The 20,934-nt window shown below is 39.1% G+C and overlaps 1 protein-coding gene across 1 annotated transcript in view; it reads right to left on the minus strand.

Annotated features, from left to right (window-relative positions):
* LOC124613827 (titin) overlaps positions 1–20,934 on the minus strand; it is a 524,266-nt gene that overhangs the window by 80,637 nt on the left and 422,695 nt on the right. The window contains exons 132-133 of the mRNA XM_047142550.1: positions 12,241–12,393; positions 6,874–7,046 (exon numbers count right to left, since the gene is read on the minus strand). Coding sequence (XP_046998506.1) covers positions 6,874–7,046; positions 12,241–12,393 — 326 coding nt within the window. The remainder of the gene's footprint in view (positions 1–6,873; positions 7,047–12,240; positions 12,394–20,934) is intronic.

The raw sequence follows: 20,934 nt of genomic DNA on the forward strand, positions 1-20,934 counted from the left end.
CAGATGCATGTGAGAAAGGAGCATAGGGTCACAACACTGCCAGAAAGAGTTCATGCTCAAAGATTTGGAGGACAGTATGCTCCAAGCAACATTTTTCCACCCCACACTGTAATACTTGGACCAACATAATGGTCATGTTCAACCACATTCCTTTGTGAATTATGTGCAGGGTAAGGAGTCATTCCAATCCCGGGAGCGGAAAGACTTACCTTAGGGGGAAAAAAGGACGGGTATACAGTCGCACACACACACATATCCATCCACACATCTCCCTTAAAACCCACATCCTTTCGTCTTTCCCTCTCCTTCCCTCTTTCCTGACGTAGCAGCCATTGGTTGCGAAAGCTAGAATTTTGTGTGTATGTTTGTGTTTGTTTGTGTGTCTATCGACCTGCCAGCACTTTCGTTTGGTAAGTCACATCATCTTTGTTTTTAGATATATTTTTCCCACATGGAATGTTTCCCTCTATTATATTCATATCATTAATTTGAACCCAACAATTACGTTTGTTATTGTCACTGTTGCATTTCAAAATCTTTTCTGTCGTCTTATTTTCTCTTTCTGTTTTTGCCAGTAGTTTCACTTTGTATTCACCTTCTCCTTTTTACCGTAATCTACTATACAATTTTATCCCACCTATATATACTCAATAATACGTAACCCACTTCCAAACCATAACCACAAAATTTTTTTCTGCTTTCAACATTCCCGCTACTATAAAATCCACCGTTTCTAGTTCACAAACAGTTCCTTTCACCTATTACACAACCATTTCGGTTTCTGGTCTGCTTGTGTTTGTGTATGTATATGTGTGTGTGTGTGTGTGTGTGAGTGTATACCCGTCCTTTTTTCCCCATAATGTAAGTCTTTCCGCTCCCGGGATTGGAATGACTAATTACCCTCTCCCTTAAAACCCACATCCTTAGGAAAAATATATCTAAAAACAAAGATGATGTGACTTACCAAATGAAAGTGCTGGCAGGTCGACAGACACACAAACATACACACAAAATTCAAGCTTTCGCAACAAACTTGCCTCATCAGGAAAGAGGGAAGGAGAGGGAAAGACGAAAGGATTTGGGTTTTAAGGGAGAGGGTAAGGAGTCATTCCAATCCCGGGAGCGGAAAGACTTACCTTAGGGGGAAAAAAGGACGGGTATACACTTGCACACACACACATATCCATCCACACATCTCCCTTAAAACCCACATCCTTTCGTCTTTCCCTCTCCTTCCCTCATTCCTGACATAGCAGCCATTGGTTGCGAAAGCTAGAATTTTGTGTGTATGTATGTGTCTGTTTGTGTCTATATCGACCTGCCAGTGCTGTCTGTGTATGTGTGGATGGATATGTGTGTGTGTGTGTGTGCGAGTGTATACCTGTCCTTTTTTCCCCCTAAGGTAAGTCTTTCCGCTCCCGGGATTGGAATGACTCCTTACCCTCTCCCTTAAAACCCATATCCTTTTGTCTTTCCTTCTCCTTCCCTCTTTCCTGACGAGGCAACCATTGGTTGCGAAAGCTAGAATTTTGTGTGTATGTTTGTGTTTGTTTGTGTGTCTATCGACCTGCCAGCGCTTTTGTTTGGTAAGTTTCATCATCTTTCGTTTTAGATATATTTTTCCCACGTGGAATGTTTCCCTCTATTATATATATATATATATATATATATATATATATATATATATATATATATATATATATAGACACACACACACACACACTCCTGGAAATTGAAATAAGAACACCGTGAATTCATTGTCCCAGGAAGGGGAAACTTTATTGACACATTCCTGGGGTCAGATACATCACATGATCACACTGACAGAACCACAGGCACATAGACACAGGCAACAGAGCATGCACAATGTCGGCACTAGTACAGTGTATATCACCTTTCGCAGCAATGCAGGCTGCTATTCTCCCATGGAGACGATCGTAGAGATGCTGGATGTAGTCCTGTGGAACGGCTTGCCATGCCATTTCCACCTGGCACCTCAGTTGGACCAGCGTTCGTGCTGGATGTGCAGACTGCGTGAGACGACGCTTCATCCAGTCCCAAACATGCTCAATGGGGGACAGATCCGGAGATCTTGCTGGCCAGGGTAGTTGACTTACACATTCTACAGCACGTTGGGTGGCACGGGATACATGCGGACGTGCATTGTCCTGTTGGAACAGCAAGTTCCCTTGCCGGTCTAGGAATGGTAGAACGATGGGTTCGATGACGGTTTGGATGTACCATGCACTATTCAGTGTCCCCTCGACGATCACCAGTGGTGTACGGCCAGTGTAGGAGATCGCTCCCCACACCATGATGCCGGGTGTTGGCCCTGTGTGCCTCGGTCGTATGCAGTCCTGATTGTGGCGCTCACCTGCATGGCGCCAAACACGCATACGACCATCATTGGCACCAAGGCAGAAGCGACTCTCATCGCTGAAGACGACACGTCTCCATTCGTACCTCCATTCACGACACCACTGGAGGCGGGCTGCACGATGTTGGGGCGTGAGCGGAAGACGGCCTAACGGTGTGCGGGACTGTAGCCCAGCTTCTTGGAGACGGTTGCGAATGGTCCTCGCCGATACCCCAGGAGCAACAGTGTCCCTAATTTGCTGGGAAGTGGCGGTGCGGTCCCCTACGGCACTGCGTAGGATCCTACGGTCTTGGCGTGCATCCGTGCGTCGCTGTGGTCCGGTCCCAGGTCGACGGGCACGTGCACCTTCCGCCGACCACTGGCGATAACATCGATGTACTGTGGAGACCTCACGCCCCACGTGTTGAGCAATTCGGCGGTACGTCCACCCGGCCTCCCGCATGCCCACTATACGCCCTCGCTCAAAGTCTGTCAACTGCACATACGGTTCACGTCCACGCTGTCGCGGCATGCTACCAGTGTTAAAGACTGCGATGGAGCTCCGTATGCCACGGCAAACTGGCTGACACTGACGGCAGCGGTGCACAAATGCTGCGCAGCTAGCGCCATTCGACGGCCAACACCGCGTTTCCTGGTGTGTCCGCTGTGCCGTGCGTGTGATCATTGCTTGTACAGCCCTCTCGCAGTGTCCGGAGCAAGTATGGTGGGTCTGACACACCGGTGTCAATGTGTTCTTTTTTCCATTTCCAGGAGTGTATATATATATAACAGAGGGAAACATTCCACGTGGGAAAAATTATATATAAAAACAAAGATGAGGTGACTTTCCGAACGAAAGCGCTGGCAGGTCGATAGACACACAAACAAACACAAACATACACACAAAATTCAAGCTTTCACAACAAACTGTTGCCTCATCAGGAAAGAGGGAAGGAGAGGGAAAGACGGAAGGATTTGGGTTTTAAGGGAGAGGGTAAGGAGTCATTCCAATCCCGGGAGCGGAAAGACTTACCTTATGGGGGAAAAAAGGACGGGTATACACTTGCACACACACACACATATCCATTCACACATCTCCCTTAAAACCCACATCCTTTCGTCTTTCCCTCTCCTTCCCTCTTTCCTGACATAGCAGCCATTGGTTGCCAAAGCTAGAATTTTGTGTGTATGTATGTGTCTGTTTGTGTCTATATCGACCTGCCAGTGCTTTTTTTATATATATATATATATAAAAAAAAACAAAGATGATGAGACTTACCAAACAAAAGCGCTGGCAGGTCGACAGACATCGACAGACATACAAACAAACACAAACATACACACAAAATTCAAGCTTTCGTAATAAACGGTTGCTTCATCAGGAAAGAGGGAAGGGGAGGGAAAGACGAAAGGATGTGGGTTTTAAGGGGGAGGGTAAGGAGTCATTCCAATCCCGGGAGTGGAAAGACTTACCTTAGGGGGAAAAATGTCTGCTTGTGTCTGTGTATATGCGGATGGATATGCGTGTGTGTGCGAGTGTGTACCCCCTTTTTTCCCCCTAAGGTAAGTCTTTCCGCTCCCGGGATTGGAATGACTCCTTACCCTCTCCCTTAAAACCCACATCCTTTTGTCTTTCCCTCTCCTTCCCTCTTTCCTGATGAGGCAACAGTTTGTTGCGAAAGCTTGAATTTTGTGTGTATGTTTGTGTTTGTTTGTGTCTTTCGACCTGCCAGCACTTTCGTTTGGTAAGTCACATCATCTTTGTTTTTTGAGATATATATATATATATATATATATAGAGAGAGAGAGAGAGAGAGAGAGAGAGAGAGTTATAATAGAGGGAAACATTCAACGTAGGAAAAATATATCCAAAAACAAAGATGATGTGACTTACCAAATGAAAGTGCTGGCAGGTCGACAGACACACAAACGAACACAAACATACACACAAAATTCAAGCTTTCGCAACAAACTGTTGCCTCATCAAGAAAGAGGGAAGGAGAGGGAAAGACGAAAGGATGTGGGTTTTAAGGGAGAGGGTAAGGAGTCATTCCAATCCCGGGAGCGGAAAGACTTACCTTAGGGGGAAAAAAGGACGAATATATATATATATATATATATATATATATATATATATATATATATGACACACACCACAGGGGACAGTGTCTGGAAATTGATGAAGAATGTCTGGGGAGAAATAGATTTATCAATAATGAGGATATTCACGTAGCAGTTCTGATATTCCTTTGTGACCAAGGAGTGAATTGTATTGACGAGGAATTGAATGATCAGTAGAAAATTCCAACCATTCTTTACAGAAACTTGATGACTATGCTGAAAAACAATGTTATTTATCTGTGTCGCTTTAAAATGTAGAGTGACATTCAATAAAAGTTACTTGGCCTTCCACAAGAAAATGTAATTTGTTTTTTGAAGTCACCTCATAGTCAAAGATCAAATGAACTGGTTTAGTAAGGAATGAAGACATCATACAGTGAACCCATGAGAAAGAATGCCTGATAGCTAATATTATCATTCAAGGAGAGAGAATGGTCTATTAAATATTACGACACAAGTCACTGCTAAACTTTCTATTCACTCAATTTATGATGTACCCTAATCTATATTCATATCTCTGTAATGCAAATCAACATAAAATAAAATACTTCACTATCCCGATGCACTTTTAAGTCCTCTTTGATTCATAACTAAACAGTACTCCACTTTCCAAGTATGCTACAATTACCTTTGGCCTATACTGGGTATGAAATATAAATGTAATTTTATTCCTTTAAAACAGATATTTTGTAACCATCATTGTATGTTTCAGCAATAACTTCAGAATTGCCAGACACAAAGAGTCACTTCCAACAGAACACATAACACAATATATGAGGATCATTTCAAAAGTTGTGCACAGTGTAAGATAGAACTGAAGAAAATATTTTTTTTTTACAAATACCTTTACAGGCCATTAATATAATCTCCATTATTGCTGATGACAGCTTTCCAACATTTTGGCAACTTCTGTGCTCTGGACAGAGAGTCGTATGGTTAGCTGGGTCATCTCACTGGAAGCTTCATCAGTGGTATCAAAATGTTTTCTATGGAGTTGTTCATTTGATTTGGGAAACAAATTAAAGTATGGTGGCTCATATCAGGACTGTATGATGAGTGAGGAAGAATTTCTGATCCATATTTGGCAAGCATTTCTCTCACTGGTAGGGCAATATGCAGTCTTGCATTGTTGTGCAAAATAAGGTCACCAGCTGCAAGCATGTCAGGCCTTCTTAAAAATTTTCAGATGCCAAACATTTTGTAGAAACAGCTTGTAGTACACAGCTGTTACAAATGTTCCCTGGGGCACTCTAGTTGTAGCTATAACTCCATTTTGTCATACACAAAGATCGTCATCAGTTTCACCTTTGATTGTTGGTGGCGGAAATTTTTGGGCAAGGAGAGCCCGAACTTTTGCATCATGATGACTGAGACTTCACTTCTGGCTCAAAATTCATCAAGTGCAACAATCCTTTTCAGAAACTTTTCTCCTTCTGTTCGATGATGTCGAATGAATTCTTCTGTGATTCTTTTGACACTGCTTTCTGCTCTTCACTCACATCATCTGACAGCAACTTTTCTCACCTTTAACTTTTCAGCCACGATTCTGTAAAATGAAGTGACAGACATTCTGGCCTCATATGGAATTTCCACAAATGTTTTTTGTCAATCCACTTTCAAAAGTCATTAACAAAAACCTAACAGGTGTAGCCTGTTGCAGTTGATGTTTTCCACTTCTTGGGTTGTCCTCAGTGCTTACTCAACATTCTAGAAATGAGAAGACCACCATGACAATGTGCTACAATCCACTACATTATCTTCACACACCTCTCTAAAAGCATTGTAAATATCCATTGATTCTTTCCACATAGGGTTTTGATTATGCTGTAGCAATGCTGGTCATTATGTGTAATCCAACCTGACTCAGTTTCAGCTCCAGTTTTAAAACAGGATTACTCTCAACACAACCATGTGAACCAGACCAGCAAACACAAATATGACTGTCACGCCTAAAGTCCCACTTACAACTGAAATTACTTAATCTTGATCATGCTATTATGACAGTCATGCATGTGCAGTGTGCAAGACTTTTGAAATTACCCTCATATATTCTTATTATGATAGGCATTAAAACACATTTCATAAAAGCCATTAACACTGTTTTGGTGGATCTTAAATCAATACTCATACACCTTTCTTCATAAACTTTGCTTGTCATCATCAATGCATTCTAGCTCTAGATCTACATCAACCATACACATGAGCTCTCTGTCATTATTATAAGCCTTTCCACATATCCACTTAGAAGTGTAGCAAAAACTGTTTTCTTTCTCACACTGACTCCACCTTCAATGATAGATACACAGAAGTGAAGAGCACAGGTATGGGAACGAGATTGGTCCCTCTTTGATAACACGGAGAGGAACTATATCCCCTAGCTTTCTCTTGTTACGCACCTGGAAGTCATGAGAAGGCAACAGAATGGCTGTCTGCTTAAACCATGTAACCTGTGGACGAGGGCTACCAGAAATCTGACACCGAAATTCAACTGTTGTTCCATCAGGAACATGCTTAGGTTGAAGCTTCTCAACAAATCTTGGTGCGGTAGCTTTGTCTGTATGTACAGGTTCTGCAACAGAGAAAACACAACATTAGATAAACCTCAGTTTTCTTGATCATCAGTACATTTATAGAACTAGACAAGCTGATAATTCAGCCATGTAGCATTTCTAGCCAATAAATATTAGAACAATCATTCTTGATAGCAGAACTGTAACATCACCAAATTTTATCTGACTGTCCACTTCCAGTGATTTATTTGAATAGCGAGTGTATATCTTTGAAACAGCTAATTTGTTAGATCTATTGCTTATTTACTAACCAATAATGAATGAAAACAGGAAAAAAGTCTTTCTCCAGGCAGTTTTTTTAAACTTTAAACAAGGTGTAATTTTGGATCTACTGTCTGTTTATCAGCCAATAAGGAATAAGAGAGATGGGAATAAGAAAGATATGTAATGACAGTCCAGGTCAGCTCTCAAGTATAAATATTACTGAACTGATGTCATAACTGAAACAGGAGAACAAATATGTATTAAGATGCTATAAATTCCAGTTTCTGTTACTCAGATCTTGATACTTGAATCTGCCCTTCCAACGTTTCAGTTCTTATATTTTCAAGTTATACGTTGTTTTTGAAAATGCTAAGATTATAAACAAATTAACAGCTGCATTAGTTCACTTATTTTACCAACACTGTCAAGTGAAAATTCATCAAACATTCATTGCTCATAAATTTTATTAAAACATTTCGAAAAGTGTTAGTAAGAGAAGGGTAGAACAGTTGAAAACTGTTGATTATTAGCATTCTCAAGTACATGAATAAACAGTTTACATGTGATTTATTTGCTCCACTTAATTCAGATGTATGTATTGGTAATTATACACAACTCTTGTAAAATGATGCATCTTGAGTCTGAACTGACATGTAGGCTGTGTATTTATAAACTGAATGTGCATATACAGTAAATATTCACTGTCTTTGACAAAACATGCCACCAGTATCAAGAACAATATTAATAAATCTTTTTCAACCTTCTGCAAAAATGAGTAGTGCGAAAGATCAGTTTTGTTCAGTTGTTTCAAGTTATTCAACAATCTCGCTACTATTATTAATGTTGTTGTTGTGATCTTCAATCGAAAGACTAGTCTGATGTATCTCTCCATTTTAGTCTATCCCTTTATCTCTACATGAGTAATGCAACCTAAATCCACTTGAACTCGCTTCTGCATTCAAGCTTTGCTCTCTGTCTACAATTTCTACACTCCATACGTCCCTCCATCACCAAACCGACTATTCCTTGATTTCTCCGGCTGTGTCCCATCAGCATATGCCTTCTTTTAGTCAAATTGTGCTATAAATTTCTTACCCCTTCATTGGTTACACTATCTTCCAATCTAATCTTCAGTATTCTTCTACAGCACAACACTTTAAAACCTTCTATTCTCTTCTGTTCTGTAGTATGTATCATCCATGTTTTACTTCCATGCAGAGCTACACTCTGTAGATGTAACTTTCGAAATAAACTATTTAACGCTTACATTTATCTTAGACTAGCTGAGAAACCCAGTGTTGCCCAGGTATTTAATTATATCAATGCCCAAAACTTCACACCCATGGAATTTACTTTTCACTTACAAAGCTTATTTATATACATGTAAAGTAGTATGATTGGGGACATGAATCAAGAGCTTGTTTGCTTCACTCACATAGGAGAAAGCCACATAGAGCTGCCTGTGCAAAAAGCAACTGACATTTAGGTCGATGCCCATAGCATGTGGCATCTGGCCTTGTGCTTTGTTTATGATCATGATGTAGCATCAGCTCATCGAGATCTGTACAAAAATAAAGTGAAATGGTAAAACGTTAAGAATAAGTGGGATTTGGGGTATAAAATCTCACTCGCCTGCACCACTTCTAATTAAAATTTCTGGTTCTATGGTGCTATGTTGGAGGGATGTAACTTTAAGCCTCTGTGATAGAAGGGTTCTAAAGAGCATAACACTCTAGATCAGAGCTACACTGTGCCTTACTTTCAGAATGAGCTTCCAAAGAGCGAGTTAAAGCCCAACGATTTTGGGCTCCAGAAAGTCTCACCTCACAATTCTTGAGATGATTGAGTCCACAGTCTTTTACCTTTTCAAGAAAAGAATATCAATAAAATGCATCAAAACAAGCAAAGCAATGTCATTATGTCTTTAATACACAAAGCAAAATTGGTAAACCCATATATCCTACACAAGTAAATTCAAAACTAACAGCATCATCTATTGGTTCTTCAGTGTACTACAAAACTAACTACGTGAGCTACTGGTGACTAAAATCCAAACTACTGAGCTGTGCAGGTAATTTTGCATAAAACTTTAAATTACAATATCTTTTTCCATGTGTTCCACTTTTGTTGAAATAAAGCCTATACATTGCCCCAAGCTATACCCTGGCTACCCCACGAAATTTCATCTAGTAGTTTTGGAGATCAGCGTATTCAAATAGACAAACATGGTGGTTTTCTATGAAATTTTAAATCACTATAACTTTTTCCCAATATTACATTCCATCCTGGATTTTCGATTGTTTGATTTATAACTTTTGCCCAAGTGTTCCGATTTTGAAAAAGTAAAACCTATACAGTGCTCCAAGCTACGCTCTAGTTACTTGTGAAAATCCCTTGAAAATTCATCTATCAGTACTGGAGAGCAGTGTATTCAGACTGCCAGATAGGACAGTTTTAGATAATGTGGCCTCAAATTATGCTCTAATTACCTGTCATCTAGTAGTTTTTGAGATTAGCATGTTCAAACAGACATGGCAGTTTATACATCTTATTATTAGTACATGTTAAAATATTTATCTTTTCCAGAAACTCTTTCCTGCTTTTCCCAATCTGGATTTTATACCCTCCCTACTTTCCATCATGAGTTATTTTGCTGTCTAAATAGCAGAACTCGTCTTCTACCTTTCATGTGCCATTTCCTAATCTAGTTTCTCCAGCATCATCTGATTTATATAAGCGAAACTCCATTATCCCTCTTTTACTTTTATTGATGTTTATCTTATAATCCCTTTGCAAGACACTACTCTTTCCATTAAACAGACATTGCAAGTCCTTTGTTAACTCTGATGGAATTACAATGTCAGTGGCAAAATTGTTATCTTCTTCATGGACTTTAATTCCCATCACAATTTGTTTACTCAATGTGCACACTGTATAACATGGGGAATATGCTACAACTCTGTCTCCTTCTCTTCTTACATAGTGCCTCCATTTCATGTTCTTTGACTCCTCCAAATGCAGTCTGGATTCTCTACAAGTTGTTGATAACTTCTTCTTTAACCTGCATTTTATACCTGCTTCTTCAGAATTTCAGAGAAAATATTCCTGTCAAAAGTATCAAAAGCTTTTTCTAAATCTATAAATACTATGAACATAGGTTAGCCTTTCTTCAGTCTGTCTTCTAAGTTGTAGTGGCGACACTGTCCTGACAATCCTACAGTTCTATGGAGCCCAAACAGATTTTTCACAAGGTCAGCTTCCTCCAGTCTTTTTTTTCTGTAAATAGTTTTTGGTGTGTATTGCAACTGGCAGATCAATAATATTCACATATTGGCACCTGCCTTCTTTGGGACTGGGATTACTACACTACATTATTATGTTACAGTCTGAGGGTGTTTTACCTGTCTCATATATTTTGCATACCAGGTGGAATAGTTTTGTCATGGTTGGTCCTCCCAAGGATTTAAATAATTTGCAGGTAATGTCTCTACTCCAGGTCCCTTGCTCCCACTTAGGTCTTTGCTTGTTCTCTCATATGTTTCTTACAGTACCATTCATGTTCCTATATTTGTATGACTGGTTATTATAAAGAGTTAATTCCAAATATTTGTTTTACTCTGACATGGAAAATATGATACTTCAGAAATTAGAATTTATTATTTCTATGAGCAATGTTAACATCCTCTACCAGGGCTTCAGCTACCTTTCATCATTCTTTAAGAGGAATGTTTTGCAGGTTGGGTGGGTAACAGAATGACTTTAGGAGAGGTGAGTATGACTTTCAGAAGCCCTGATACAAGATGTTAACATCACCCATAGAAATAATAAATTCTAAATTTTTGATGTACTATAGTCTTCATATCAGAGTGAAAACAAACATTTGGAATTGGCTCTTTATGACAACCAGTAATGCAAATATAGAAACACAAATGGTACTGTAAGAAAAATATGAGGGAACAAGCAAAGACCAAAGAGGGAGCAAGGCACCTGGAGGAATCTCATTACCTCAGAATTGTTGAGATTCTTGTGAGAACCAACCATGATAAAACTATTCCACCTGGTATCCAAAGTATATGAGACAGGTACAACATCCTCAGACTGTAATAATAATTATGTAGTCTAATAATCCCAGTCCCAAAGAAGGCAGATGCTGAGGTTTGAATATTACTGAACTGCCAGTTTAACAAGTCTTGGTTGCAAAATACACCAGAAATTACTTACAGAAGAAAAGCAGCTGGTAGAAGCTGACTCTGAGAAAGATCTGTTTGGTATCCATAGAACTGTAGGATCATGCGAGACAGTAAGATCCTACAACTTAGAAGACAGACTGAATAAAGGTTAATGTATGTTTATAGCATTTATAGATTTAAAGAAAGCTTTTGATAATGTTGACCTTAATATTTTCTCTGAACTCCTGAAGGAGCAGGTATAAAATACAGGTAGAAGGAGGTTATCTACAATTTGTAGAGAATCCAGACTGCCGTTGTAAGAGTCAAAGAACTTGAAATAGCGGCATTAGGTGATTCAAAACTAGTCATGGAAAATACAGATTGAAGAATCACAAAAGGCAACTGGTTGCTGTAATTTTTGGAAACTTTTATTCATCACAGTTGCAGTGTTCCATTTCCATAACAGAAAAAGTTTTACAGAAAAATGATCTTCTGAGATCCAGACGTAGTGCCGCAGAAGACACCTTTCCATGTATGATCAGCAAATTTCACTTAAAGGTTTGTATGATTTTAAATGCAGCCTACTTTTTCCTTAATACAGATTTATCGCAACAGTTTCTTGAAGTGAAAGTTTTTTAGGATCTACAAATTTGTTAATACAATCTGCCATAAGATGTAGACACAAACAAATACAAACATTCAAGACATTCTGTCACAACATCAACCAACAACAGAACTGATTATACTGATTTCAAAATTATTACATCTTATATTAAATAGCTAAATTCATGTACAAAAAGACAGAGACCAAAACACTTACTTTCAAAAACAGGAAGCTGGTCAATTTTTTGCTGGATTACTTTCTGAACAAATGTTGTGTACCTAATTTCATCCATTAGAAGTTGAGCTGGAACCCATCCTTTCTCTTCTGTGAGATGTTTTTTAACAAACCACCAGTCTGGGTTATTCATATCTAAAAGGAGAGGATACATACAAGTCATTAATATCTTTATGATTGTGATAAATAGGCATTAAAGATATATTTGATGCATATCATAATACTAAAACAATCATCAATATTGGAGTGCAGGCAATGAGCTCACATAATAGCAAAACTTGCAGCACCTGAAGAAGATGGTTAGGACAGTTTCTAAATATTGGGCAGAAAGTAGAAAAGACAACTCAGATGAACATCTGAAAGCTCATATTAATCAATCCGCCAAGAAAACCAGAGAGATCAATTCATCAGTCTTGTTATCTGTATATTCAATATGTAAATAAATGGTTTAGAAATCTTTCTGACACATACAGTATATGCAATAGTATAAAATAAATAGCACTGTTTAGCCTAATGTCTCATTTACACCTTTCCAAGAAAAATGAATGCACTGCACATACGGATCTGGACTATAAACCACATAGAAAATGAAAAAATAAAGTCATGGACCATGAAAAGACAACTAGAAAATAAATGACTACACTCATTATAGGAATAGACATACAGGATTTATCCAATAGATATTGGGATAGAAGTCATAAAAAGGAAAATTTATTTGTACGTTGGGTTACTCTTTTCAAGATATGAGCCTCCTGCATCCATACACAATCAGCATATTTTTCTATCTTTATATACACCCTGGAAGGTGAAACTTCATAGATATTCATGCATCCTGACAAAACCACTTGCACTACCTTAATAATTCTTTTATATTCCTTTGTTCAAATGTCCAGAAAAGAAGTAGAGCAGAGTTAAATATGGAGTGTAAGGCAGTTGGAGTAGCTTCACAATGCTGGTGAGTTGTTCCCTCACAATAACAAAATGTGATTGAGATTTACAGTGGAATTCTAGTTGCACTTGGCTGTGTGCCTCCTGCTGCATTCAAAAATGCTAGAATTACATCCTGGGTTACTTAAGCAAATCAGAAAGGCTAATATGAGGTTGTGGGACAGGTAGGAGGGGAAAATAGGGTCGAAAAAGGAGAGGAGTAGTGAAAGACAAGTAAGTGCATAGGCAGAGGGTAGCAAACAAAGTGCATGGGGGATGAGAATGAGGAGGAGATGATAGGACAGAGGGGTTGAAATTTTTGGGAGGAGGGTGTGGGGACAGTATGACAGTTACAGGAGCGGAGAATGTGTTGTAAGGATAGCTCCTATATGCACAGTTCAGAAAAGCTGGTGGTGGAGGGGTGGATCCAGACAGCTTGGGTAGTGATGCAGCCATTGAAATGAAGGGTGTTATGTTGCATTCTGGCTGGAACTGCTGGAGTTAGTGGTTATGTGTGTGTGTGTGAAGTGTGCTTGCTTGTGTGTATGAATGGAGTGTGTCTCTCTTTTGTTGATGAAGGCTGTGGCTGAAATCTTTGTGTAAGTGTCTTTTAATTGTGTCTGTCTGTAACTTAATGTCTCATCTTTACAGTAAGGAGCAAGCTATCTTTCCCTACATTGTCAACACAGAGCTCAGTTAGGAAGGGGCACCAAATGAATTTTCTTGGCATTTAGTTTAAGTGAAATTAGGAAATCATGCAAAACTGGAAAAAAGAGATATTTGGCTAAAAGATACATTAACTTCACTTCTCATGCACCTGAATACAGACTATCGTGTATTGTACGCTCTTGACAATACATATTCATGTCTGATATAGTACATTACAGAACTTAGATCACAAGCACTTCATTTCATATTATTTCATAATTATTTTAGTCTTTGTGAATCTTATGTATCCTTTGGACATCAGATCAAGAAGAGAAGAGAGAACTGAGACTCCCTGCAGAAAACTATTTTTTAGCTGTTGTAGCCCGCATCTCGTGGTCGTGCAGTAGCGTTCTCGCTTCCCACGCCCGGGTTCCCGGGTTCGATTCCCGGCGGGGTCAGGGATTTTCTCTGCCTCGTGATGGCTGGGTGTTGTGTGCTGTCCTTAGGTTAGTTAGGTTTAAGTAGTTCTAAGTTCTAGGGGACTGATGACCATAGATGTTAAGTCCCATAGTGCTCAGAGCCATTTGAACCATTTGAACCATTTAGCTGTTGTAGTATTCAGTCCAAACACGTTACTCTATCTACCACAAGCATACATACCGCATCCTACATCCATTTGAACATGCTTACTGTTGTCAAGCTTTTGTCTTACTCTGTAATTTTTACCACACACTCCCCCACCCCATTACTAAATTGATCATGTCTTGATGTCTCTGGATGTGTCTTATCAACTTATCCTTCTTTTAGTCACAGAGTGTTATAGAGATCTTCCCTCCCTGACTCAATGCTGCACCCCTGCATTACTCATAATCTTAATTGTTATTCTAGACTTTTGAAAAAATATCTACTCTCTTCCTTTCAGTATTGTTTCTGTCCATGATTCACTTCCATCAAGACTACACTTCACACACATCCTCCCAGAAACAAAACTTATTCTCTTCAGATTAATATTAGATGTTTAAAGCTTACAATTTCTCTTTATTTCTTGTTTCTTCTATTTAAACTTTAATAGCACTTCAAAGTTTCTTTTGCTCTTCTTTTACTGCTTGTTCTGTATACATACTGAATAACATGAGGGACAGGCTACAGCTCTGTCTCACTGTCTTGTCAACTACTGGCACCATTTTGTATCCTTCAATTGTCATAACTGTAGCCTGGTTTTTGTACAAGTTGTATATTACATTTCCCTGTATTTTATCCCTACTGCCTTTCAACAAATGTATTCATTCAAAAATTGGCAAAATCTTCTTTCTAAATCTACAAATAAGGATTAGCCTTTTTTCAATCTATTTTCTGAGATGCACTGTAGAATCAAATTTGATCCTCCTCAGTTTGACTGCCACCAGTCATTCTGTTGTTCTGTAGACAATGAGAGCTAATACTTTGCAACCATGATAATTTACTTGATGTTTTGGAAACACTCAGCATCTTCCATTTTTGGTACTGAAACTATTGCATCTGTCTTGAAGTGTAAGGGTCTTTTTTGGGTCTCACATATCCTGCATACCAGATGGAACAGTTTCATCATGTTTAGTTGTCATAAGGATATTAAAAATTCTGAAAGAAGCTCATTCAATCCAGATGCCTTGTTTCTACTAAGGTCTTTCAGTGATCTGTCAATTTTTTCTCGCAGTATGATGTCTCCCACTTCATCTTCAACTAATGCCTCTTCCATTTCTGTAATTTTGTCTTCATGTTCTTTTCCTTTGTATAACCCTTCTGTGTATTACTTCCACTTTTAGTTCACCTTTCCTTGTTTAGTGTTGGCTTCCCACACAAGCTCTTGACATTCATTCAGCTGCACCTCTTTCTTGTAAAGGCATTTTTTTTCATTTTCCTATACACAGCATCTATCTTTCCCATAATTGTGCATGTTCCCATAGAATTGTGTTTCTGCTCTGGCCACCCCTGATCTGCCATTTTCCACTTTCTGCCAGTATCATTTTTTAGACATCTGTATTTCATTTAGCCTGCTTTATTTCCTCCTTTTATCAACAAAAATCAATATATCATGTGTTTTCCACAATTTCTTCTGGGCCTTGTCATTTTCCTATTTCATCCTTTGCTATTTCATCTCTCATAATTCCCTATTCATGTTCTATTGTATTCCCCTGTTTCAGACAATTGTTGCCTAATGCTAACTTGGAAAATCTCAACAACCATTTGTCTTTCAATTTGTCCATGTACCATCTCCTTAAGTTCCTACTGTTTCTGCTATTTCTCCAGGTTTAATCTGAAGTTCATAAATAACTATGGTCAGAGTCCACATTTGTCTGTGGACATGTTTTGCAGTTTGAAACACATCCCCAAATTCTCCACCCACCATTTTATAATCCACCTAAAACTTTGTAATGTGTCCATGTCTCTTTCACACAACAAAACTGTCTTTCATGACTCTCATACCAAGTTCTTTAAATTATGAAATTATGCTTTTTGCAAAAGTCTACCAGGTGTCTCCCCTTTCAATTCCTTCCCTCAGTCTATGTGCTCCTGGTATTTTTCCTGGTCTTCCTTCTCATGCTACCAAATTCCAGTCTGCCATAAAAAATACATTTTTGTATCCCTTAATGAACAGCATAATTTCTTTCGCCTTATCATACATTTTTCAATGATGATGATGATGATGATTAGTGTTTTAGGGCGCACAACAGCGAGGTTATCAGCGCCCGTTCCCAAAAGTTCAATTCAGAGCCGAATCGTGAGAGAAGTGGTATTGTTCAAATTGCAAGATTGGACACAGCACATCAAAACAGGGAGATAAAACTAAAAATAAAATAGCAGGACAAACAGGGAAAAATAAGTAACGGTGGCTGAGTGACCACTTACAAATAACGGGTGACCAAACCACTGGACAGCACATTAAGACTTCAATCCCAATATTTTGGGAAGAAGGCCAGACATCACACAAAAACGTAAAACTCTAGTGACACTCGCCTCATTATTAGTTAAAAGAGAGGGTAGGTCTGGTGGGAAACAGAAATCTTCCCTCAAACCTGCATATAAAACACACTCAGTTAAAATATGCCGTATCGACAACTGTGTCCCACATGTCTGACACGTTGGTGGCTCCTCACGACGTAACAGAAAACCATGTGTCAAAGGACAATGTCCTATTCTAAGCCGTGTAAGGGCTACTTCCTCAGCGCGTCGTTGTCGGAAGGAGGTGAGCCACGGTCGGACAGAATCCTTCACCGCTCGCAACTTATTATCCCTCACGTCCAGCCACTGAGCCTCCCACCAACGCATGACCTTCCGAGTCACGAAAGACATAATGGCCTGCAGGGGGACGGAACAGCAAGCAGGAGGTGGGATGGAGCAAGCCTCCTTGGCAGCCGCATCTGCAAGTTCATTTCCAGGAATCCCTATGTGCCCTGGAACCCAGCAGAAAATCACATCCTTACCCTGCTGTTGCAAGAGCAGGAGTGCGTCCTGCACCTCTTGCACCATCCGATCTGCTGGGTACATTTGTTGAAGAGCGTGTAGAGCACTTTGGGAATCGGAGCAGATGATGAATTTCATGCCACGATGTCGGCGCATATGCTCTAATGCTTGCAGAATGGCAAACAGTTTCAACTGTTCATCATCTACAGAACTGGTAGCCATATTCACTTGTACTGCTGTGGTGGGTCTTGGCTTTGTGTCCAGATTGGCTACAATAATTCATTGACTATTTTCTTTCTAGTAGTTCACCTGCTTCCTATTTTCTTAATCATTATTAGACCAATTCCTAAGTTAACTCTACTTGATTTTGTGTTAATATTCCTGAACCTATCTGACCATAAATGATGATTTTCCTGTCACTGCACTTGATGAATTCCTATTGTATCTCACTGTAGTCTATCCACTTTATCTTTCAAAGTTCTCTATCCTACCTAATTAATTAAGTGATTGAACATTCCTGTCTTCTGGCCTATAGAACACTAGATTTGCTTTTTCTTATGACAACATCCTCCTGAGTACTCCATCGAGAGATCCAAATCATCATCACCACCATCATCACTTCCCCGACCCACAGGTATTCATGATGGCCCCCGAGTGAGATCACAGGTAATTTCTTTGTCTGCTAAAAAAACTTATTTAAGAAGAAATAGTGTCGAATTTAAATTTATTTGTTTCGTGTACTTGCTGTCGTGTCCATTCTTGTCACACAACTGAGTATTAGTGTCACAGCAGAGCTTGTTCTTGAAAAAACTTTGTGTTATCTGCAGTCCCGATAATCGCGATATAACCCGAAATTGTGTGTGACATAAACACAAAAAATTCTATTCAAGTTTTCTTGACAGTGTAAAATTCATTTAAAAAAAAAGTTACTAGTTTCATCAGTGTCTATTGTCACAATAAAATTATAATTAAATGTTTCTAAATCATAGTAACTAACACATTTCATATTGTTTATTAGTTAGATAGACGTGATCTAGGCCTAAATTTTCCAAGTTATAAACATTTAAAAACATGCTTGATATGTACATTCTCTAAAAGCAAAATAATTACTAATTCATTCTTCTTTCAGTGTATCTCTAGATCAGTACAAAAACAACAACCACACATAAGACCTTTGTGTCATTTTTTGTTTACATACAGCCAATCTCATGCCCTTGACAAATTTAAAACATTCTTTAAACTTAATTATTATTTTGAGACTGACCATGAGTGAGAAATGTGGGTGCTGTTATAGAGTAGTGAGTAGAGGGATTTGTTGCCAATCTTGGAGGAACTATTTTCACTGGAGTGGGGAGACAGTGGGGAAAATGTTGGGAGAACAGAAGAGGCTCTCTCCTGGAACTGCAGAGTATGCAGTAGGAACATTTTGATTGGGGAACAGGAAAGAAAAAATCTGTGCCCTTCAGGCACAGTTGGAGGAAGCAAGGAAGGAACTGATAAGGATCAAAGGAGATAGGGGGGAGGAGAGAACTGGCAGCTGGTAGGGGGATAGGAAGAAAGAGAACGTGATCTGACAGTTTTATCATCAACGCCAAAAACAGGTAACTACTACTGCCAGAGTTAAGTGGAGAAGAGCATCAGGTAGAACAAGGAGCAGAAAATGTGCAGCACACTTCTACTGAGGCCAAGAAGCCTATGAGTGTACAAAGTGTTAGGAAGAAGAAAGTGCTGCTTCTAGGTAGTTGCCATGGGCGAGGTGTAGGCCCTCAGTTACAGGAAAGTTCGGGGGCAGTGTACCAGGCCACCGGTATCTTCAAGACACATGCAGGATTAAGTCATGTGATAGACAACTTAGGGGCTTTATGTAAGGACTTTACAAAAGAGGACCATGTAATGATAGTGGGTGGGATGGGAAACAGTTTTGACAGAATTCAGTTTAATCAATGTTAACACTTGATTTAAGAATCATAAAAGAGCATTGTTTACATGAGAGAGAACTGTTGACTGCTTAAGTTTCTCAATAGGTAACAGAATGGTAAGGCAGAGGTTTAGAAACCAAATTTTAAACTGGTATACATTTTCAGGAGCAAATCTGGACAATGGTGGCAATCAATTAGTTATGAAATGCATACTGACATGAAGAATTTGCAGAAAAATTAAGGGTATGGGAATTGGTCAAGTTGAAAACAGTTCAGGTTATTGAGAGATCCAAACTAAGCATTAGATAATGATTAACAGAAATAAGTTAAGGAAATGCACCAGAAGATGCATGAGTATCTTTGACAGATTAAATAGTGAAGAAGACATGTTGTTGTTTTGGTCTTTACTCCAAAGACTAGTTTGAAGCTCTCCATGCTACTCCATGCTGTGCAGCTCTGAGTAACTACGGCGACCTACATCCTTCTGAATCTGCTTATTGTATTTATCTCTTGGTCTCCCACTATAATTTTTGCAATCCACGCTTCCCTCCAACACTAAATTGGCAATGCCCTGATGCCTCAGAACACATCCTACCAACCAATCCCTTCTTGTAGTCAATTTGTGCCACAAATTCCTCTTCTCCCCAATTCTAGTCAGTACCTCCTCATTTGTGACATGATCTACCCATCTAATCTTCAGCATTCTTCTGTAGCACCACATGTCAACAGGTTCTATTCTCTTCTTGTCTAAACTGTTTATTGTCCATGTTCCACTTATGTGCATGGCTACACTCCATACAAATACTTTCAGAAAAGACTTCGTGACACTTAAATCTATAATTGATGTTAACAAGTTTCTCTTCTTCAGAAATGCTTTCCTTCCCATTGCCAGTCTACACTTTATAACCTCTCTACTTTGACCATCATCAACATAGGATAACTATATTATATTGTAATTATTAGTTTTCATTCTGCAGCAGAGTGTGCACCGATTTGAAAGTTCCTTGCAGATTAAAACTGTGTAGCGGACTGGGACTTGAATTTGCGAATTTGGACATTTGAAAAAATGTCATTGACAGATGGCATACAACCAGAAACAGGAATGGTTAAAGGAGAAACACAAGGCTGTACAAGCATATACGACTTTCTACCTCTACATCTATGTCTATACTAGCAGAGGGTACATCCCATTGCACCACTTATTAGGGTTTCCTCCAGTGCCATTCACGTATGGAGTGCAGGAAGAATAACTGTCTGAATGCCTCTGTGCATGCTGCAATTAGCCTAATCTCATCCTCACAATCCCTATTTGAGCAATACATTGGAGGTCGTACTATATTCACAGAGTCAGCATTTAAAGTTTTCTCAGGATAGGTTATATCTTTCTTCAAAGATCTCCCAGTACAGTTCTTTCAGTATCTCTGTGACACTCTCTCATGGATCAAACAAACATGTGACCATTTGTGCTGCCCTTCTCTGTATACATTCAATACACTCTATTGGTCTTATTTGGTAAGGCTCCCACAAACTTGAGCAATATTCTAGAACTGGTCACACAAGTAATCTGTAAGCAATCTCCTTTGTAGACTGCTTGCACTTCCCCAGTATCCTACCAATAAATGAAATCCTGCTTTACCCACAACTGAGCCTATCTGATATCCCTGCAAAGTGTTACTACTAGGTGTTTGTATGAACTGATCAATTCCAGCTGTGACTCATTCATATTATACTCATAGTATAC

This window comes from Schistocerca americana, chromosome 4, assembly GCF_021461395.2.
Source record: "Schistocerca americana isolate TAMUIC-IGC-003095 chromosome 4, iqSchAmer2.1, whole genome shotgun sequence".
Lineage (NCBI taxonomy): Eukaryota > Metazoa > Arthropoda > Insecta > Orthoptera > Acrididae > Schistocerca > Schistocerca americana.